We start from the raw sequence: 6,775 nt of genomic DNA, 5'->3' as shown, positions 1-6,775 counted from the left end.
ACTGGAGGTCCTGAGTGATGCCAGGTGATCACCAGGATGAATGCCAAACCAATCAGTCAGAAAATGTTCCTCAATTAGATGGTTTCACAAGGTTGGCATGATAAGACCACCATGTGAACCATGTGAATAGACATGTGGTATGAGCCCAGAGATAAGATTAGGGGTCGGATAGGATATAAAATGCTAAGTCTGGACCAGGAACGTCTCATCTCCTGTTTCAACATGAAGAGTATACTCCTGTTTGCCCTCCTGGGACTTGCCGGTAAGTTGTAACTCTACAGCAGCTCTTTCACACAAATCTAACCTCTGTTCGTACTCCTACATCTGATGCTCACCCTAAAGACTTCTCTAGGAGTGCACCCTTCCCCTCTATGTTAGACTTTCACCCAGTCTCCACTCCTTCAAAAAATATTTGAAAACATACTTTTTTAGGAAAGCATATCAATTAAACTGTGATCAGATTTCTCTTCCCACACTCTGATTCCTCTCCTCAAACTGTCATCAAAACACCTAGCCCTCAGTGAATACTATCCTAGCAACATACTTTTCTACCATACCCTTACCTTTTGTGTCACATTACCCCACTCCCTCTATCACAGGGGTCTCAACCCAGTCCTCAGGACCCCCTACCAGTCCAGGATTTAGGGATTACCTGGGTGTGTCTAAGGTGTTTAGGAAAAAAAAAAAAACACCTTAGACTCTCTCTTAGACACACTCAGTTAATCCCTGAGTCCTGGACTGGTAGGGGGTCCTTGAGGACTAGGTTGAGAACCCCTGCTCTAGCATGTAAGCTCTTTGAGCAGGGCCCTCAATCCCTCTGTTCCTGTGTGTCTGACTCGCCTGGTTACAAATATGTGTCTGTTAGTCTACCAATTTTACAGCTCTGCTTGTTGGGAACTTGTTGGTGCTTTAGAAATATTAATAATAATAATAAATGTAACTTATTACTGCTTAGTACCACCTATTGCCACATGTTTCCTCACTATAAACCCATTACTATTAAATTTAAACCAGTACATATTATCTTACAATCTCTACTGACACTAATAGCAATTTATCACCAGTTATCGGCCAATGATCACCATTTATTTCCACCTATCACCACTTATTCTCCAATTACCCCCATTTTTTTCCCAATTCCCCTATAACCTTAATGTAATGCTTTACATAGGAACTAATTATTTGCAATTATAACAATTTCCATCATGTATTACTACTCATTCCCCAATTACCACCATGTAATATACACAGGACATTTATGCTTACATCATTACCAATTATTAGCACAATTAAAATATATTAACACTTATTAATAAATAAGCCATTAAGGATTGCTGAGTTATTGAAAGAGTTATAACTGCTTCATTATTTAAAATATATAAATTTCGATTTTTTAAATAATTCCTTAACTCTTATTTACACATTTATAAATTATAAAGTTTACAAGTTCCTTTTTTCTAAAATGTGGAAAATATTGGGACTGTTTTATCAAACCGGTCTAGTCACATCCTCACATTCCATTGGCACAGCTAATCATGTTGCATTTCTACAGCCGCATTCCCCTTGGATGATGATAAGATCGTAGGAGGCTATACCTGCCCTGAAAATTCTGTTCCATACATTGTATCTCTGAATGCTGGCTACCACTTCTGTGGAGGTTCTCTGATTAATGATCACTGGGTGGTCTCTGCTGCTCACTGCTACCAATCGTAAGTAATGTAGATGTGAAAAAGTACAAGTGGTAATTAGTCCAAAACATTATAGGAAAATAATAAAAAAAACTCAAACACTCTCAGTTACATTTGTTTGGTTCTAAACTTGTAAGACGGAAACTTAGGAGGCCATTATTTCTTTGTAACATGTTTGCTGATTTTGTAGCTTTTTCATATCATACTATTAGACTGTGATCACCATGATGCCAATCGGTGTTAATTTTGGCAGCAAATTTCAATTTAGCTTTAGTCATAGTCTTTTGACTAAAAAGCCATTGAAATTTTAGTCGTATTTTAGTCATCTGAATTATTTTAGTTTTAGTCTAGTTTTTTTATTATTATTATTATTATTATGTTATTATTTATATAGCGCCATCAAATTCTGCAGCGCTTTACATCTCAAAAATGTTAGTCGACCTAAATTTGACTAAAATTGTTAGTCGACAAAATAAACACTGATGCCAATGTAGGTTTTCTCTAGATAAAAGGGTAGCCATGTGATACTAGCTTGACAGTAAATTTAGATGTTTTGTTGTCCCTGCCCTCATAGCCCACAGTCTGATAAGAGTGAATGGAAAGAGCAGGGAAGAAACGGAATTATTTTCTTGGCATACATCTTAAGGGTGGCATCGCCTTAAGATGAAAAAACAATGAAAATTAATGTACATTGGGGATTAAGCTACAGATCTATAAATACAATGTGAAAACAGCTAGCTTTGATAAAAACTGCAGATTTTTGTTAAGATAATATGGACTTTCAGATTAAACAAATTAGTAATAATTTTTTATAGCTATGTTTCATGTTTTATGTTCACCTTCTTGATCACTTGCAGACGCATTGAAGTCAGACTTGGAGAACATAACATTGAAGTGATCGAGGGAAATGAACAATTTATCAAATCTGAAAAGGTTATCCGCCACCCAAAATACAATTCCTATATGATTGACAATGACATCATGTTAATCCGACTGTCAGAGCCCGCCAAACTGAACAACCGTGTACAGCATATCCGTCTGCCTACAGCCTGTGCTCCAGCCGGAACACAATGTCTCATCTCTGGGTGGGGAAACACTCTGAGCTACGGATGTGAGTATCTAGCGGTCCGAGATTCTCTTTACTTTCTCTTAGCTATCTAAAAAAATTAAGTTTACTCCAAGCACCATGACCACTTCAGGGATTTTAAATGGTCATGGTGCCTGGAGTATTAATGTTTGGCATTTTGCTATGAAATAGGGCACATACAGAATGCAACCCCTCCGTGGCCAGAAGTGTTGTTTTTTTTTTTTAATTAGTGTTGGTGGACCAACACTGCAAGGGTTACTCTAACCAATCTTTTATGAAACACTATTTTTGTTTGGAGTAACCCTATAACATATTCAGCTTATTATTATTTATTATTTGATAAAGCACCATTTTGGGGTGCAGCACTGTAATGTAAGGTGATAGTACAAACAAGTTAACACAGAGAAAAAGTTACTTTAAATAAATGGTAATGAACGTTGTGCTCCATGACTTCACCAGAACAATGGAAAGTTATTTTGGCTTAGCATGAAAATGTTATATGATCTATTTCCCTTCTGGGATTCAGTCTTTTTTTTTTTTTTTTTCCTAGCAAATTATCCCGACCTTTTGCAATGTTTGGATGCTCCTATTCTAACCGACCAGCAGTGCCGTGAAGCTTATCCAGGACAAATCACCGAGAATATGATCTGTGTGGGTTATCTCGAAGGAGGAAAAGATTCCTGCCAGGTAACAAAGAATTGCCAATAGAAAAATCCTCATATTGGTTAGGGCACTGATTGTATAGTGTTACTCCAAAATAGTATATAATTTCATAAAGGGACAATATGATGATAGTATTACCTTGCCATCTAGAATAATAATCATCATTGGTGGGAATTAAGTAAGACTTCATAGCAATCACAAATGTCTCAAATATAAAATAAGAAGGGATACCATATACAATCCAATATTCAGCATTTCGTTGTTTAGCAAAAAATATTTACAAATAAAGTAACAATTTCTTGGACACAACTGGGAACCAATAGGGTACATTGAAAGAGAGGAATACTGCATTGGAAGTGGAAGAATGACACATAATTCTAACATGATCCAAACTCATTTATATGCCCCAGAAATAATTTCATCTGCTTGCTGATGTGTGCGGACTGCAATCTGTGCAGGGCAATAAGGACTGTAATATGTGTGGGACTGTAATTATTTAAAACAAGAAAACTTCATTCCGATGTCTAAAAAATATGCTTATTATAAAATTTTGCCTAAATAAATATATAATATATAATGATATATATATATATATATATATATTATTTAGACAAAGGAAAGAAGTACAGACGTTTTTTAAAAGGATATAAAATAGCAAGAATGACATACAACCTAAATAGATACATTTGAAAACAATGACCAATATAACCAGAGACAAAACATAACCCAGAAAGTTGTATGCATTATTACCTAGACGGATGATAAACACAAAGCTTAATATTCCATAATGTAAAAAATTGACATGTTTCCTCATTTTTTTCCCAGGGTGACTCAGGTGGCCCCGTGGTTTGCAATGGAGAGCTGCAAGGAGTGGTATCTTGGGGTAGAGGCTGTGCTTTATCTGGGTATCCAGGCGTTTATGCTAAGGTGTGCAACTACATTGGCTGGATTGAGGAGACCATCGCCAACTACTAAATATTCTGGAAAAGGTCATCTATATGTAATTATGGCATACAGGAGAAACTCAATAAATTAGCAAACAAATCTGATGTCTCTTTTTTTTTTATCATACATTACAAAATGTGGAATGGACTTGGCTATATGGTTGGGTCAATCATATTGAGAGAACAGCAAAATTCTATCAAAAATCAGCAGAGCTAATAAAAAATAATTAAGTAATTAAGTAATTTCTGTGTTAGTCAAGACAACTTCCTTTGGCAGATAATTCAATGTTATTACTGCCTTCATTGTCAGAAACCAAACATATAGTTTTAAAAACATTGATATCAAAAAGTTTTATCCAAGAAATGCAGACACAAACTAATATAAGAGCTCTGATAAAGCTATTTATGAATTGAAAGCAATATGGAACATTTTAGGTCTACATAAATGATAATAATAATAACTTGAAGGTCAGATTATGATTATGATTTCAAAGGAGATTTAAGTTTTGGTCTGGGGATATCATTGCAAACCAGGTCAGTGGTGGAATTCCAGGTTGATAGGTACACGGAATAATAAAAACCATACAATGTATTTAGAAGTCCAGTTGATCCAGAAGATATTGTGGGTGCCTGTGTGTGCATGTGTGTGCTAAATTACTAACACCAGTCAAGATATACAGAAGAATTATTAGAAAGATGATTGTTACTCTGAACAATATACATACCATTAATTGGGCTACTGTGGAAATGACTACAGTACGTAAAAGCAGTCTTGTAGATTTGTTTTGTTATGAACTGATAAAACTTTGTCTGAATTTGGGCTGATCAGAAGGTCGTACGAAAACCTGATTTCTGAACCTCGCTATAAAATAATCACAAAAACAAATTACTCGAGCAATAGACGAGCATGTTTATTTTGATTCAAGATCCAGATTTCTGCACGTGTTATAAAAACGGAAAAAAAAAAAACAGATGATTGATGGTAAAAAATATGATTGGTGTCCAGGGGACAATCATCAATGCTGATTTTAATCACAGATCCAGTGATAAGTGGCAAACAGAGGAATTTGTTTTTTCGCCTTGCAAAAGTTTAATAAGAGGTAGCCTACTGTGTTTTGACATGGCACTGTAAGGAAACTTCCGAGGATTTTTAATAGTTCCCCATGTTTTTAACAAATATGTATTTGTGAGATGGGGAAAAAAACAAAAAATAATGTAAAAATAAATAGCAATAAGTAGATATCAAAACCTCTTTATCCCGCATGGGTGACTCCATCTTACCTCCTTGCAAGCCATCTTTATAAGCTCTGCCCTTTGCGTCTGGCAGTAAGCATAGATAAAGAAGAGCAGACATGAAACAAATATCTGTTTTGCAGTAACATTTTCAATGTTTTCAATGTTTTAATTATTCTTCTAATAAAAGTGATGGTCCCCTTTAATATGTCAAAAATGCATTGAAAATGATATATTTTTGGTAGATCTTTGGACACAAGATTATGCTAAGCTCATCATGTCTCCAAATATACAGCACATTCAGATTCCAAGCACTATGACTCCTTCAAAACATTAAAATGGACATAATGTTCAAACACAGACATTCTTTTTAAATTCCGTTGCTATTTTAGCAAATATTGCTGCCAATACTGCCTTCAGGGTTATTGTAAATACCTTGAAACTGCGTATTTAGTGCAATGTAAAATGTTTTATTTATTTTTTTATTACCATTTCAGACCCTGAAATATTACAAGATAAGGGACACTGTATATGATCTAAAGTTTTTTTTTTCCAAACCAAATAAATAAAAAATGTGTAAAATTGAATTTTAAAATTCCTGAAAAGGAATCGGTACACAAAATTGCTAATGATGATTGCCAAGTTTTAAATTAATGTTATCCTGATATTTTTCAAACAAAAATATTTTTTCTCCTAACATGGGACTTGCTTTGCTTCCAGTTATATATTTTATGACAATTGCATTTTGCACTGAATTTTATTCAGTTGTTTGCTTCTGTAACATATGTGTGTTTCCACTTTTTATAAACCACATAACTCCCCTTCAAAAATAATCTATTAACAAATATTTGAGCGTTACAAGATGAGATACAGATCGAACAGAGTTCAAAGTTAGAAGTTCTACTAAACACTGTGTCAAGAAATATCTTCATGATCCTTAACCCCTTAAGGACCAAACTTCTGGAATAATAAGGAAAATTGTTTCATACTTACCGTAATTTTCTTTTCCTGATCATTATTCATGGCAGCATTTACTCATGGGTTAGCTCCTCCCCTCACAGCAGAAAGGACAGGAAACAGAACTCTGAAACTGGTATAAATAGATCCTCCCCCTTCCCATCAGGCAGTCTTTGTAACTAGCTTCACAACTCTTATAGTAT

General features: G+C 34.9%; 1 protein-coding gene across 1 annotated transcript; it reads left to right on the top strand.

The window, feature by feature from the left end:
• The first annotated feature begins 222 nt into the window (after positions 1–222).
• On the top strand, positions 223–4,482 carry LOC134575338 (serine protease 1-like). Its single transcript, XM_063434617.1, has 5 exons — positions 223–262; positions 1,553–1,709; positions 2,546–2,799; positions 3,326–3,462; positions 4,264–4,482. Exons 1-5 carry the CDS (start codon positions 223–225, stop codon positions 4,411–4,413), a joined length of 738 nt encoding a protein of 245 aa, XP_063290687.1. The 3' UTR covers positions 4,414–4,482.
• Positions 4,483–6,775: the final 2,293 nt, after the last annotated feature.

This window comes from Pelobates fuscus, chromosome 10 (genome assembly GCF_036172605.1).
Source record: "Pelobates fuscus isolate aPelFus1 chromosome 10, aPelFus1.pri, whole genome shotgun sequence".
In the NCBI taxonomy this organism is placed as follows: domain Eukaryota; kingdom Metazoa; phylum Chordata; class Amphibia; order Anura; family Pelobatidae; genus Pelobates; species Pelobates fuscus.
The sequence above is the reverse complement of the archived record's forward strand: the minus strand, read 5'-3'. Positions and strand labels throughout refer to the sequence as shown.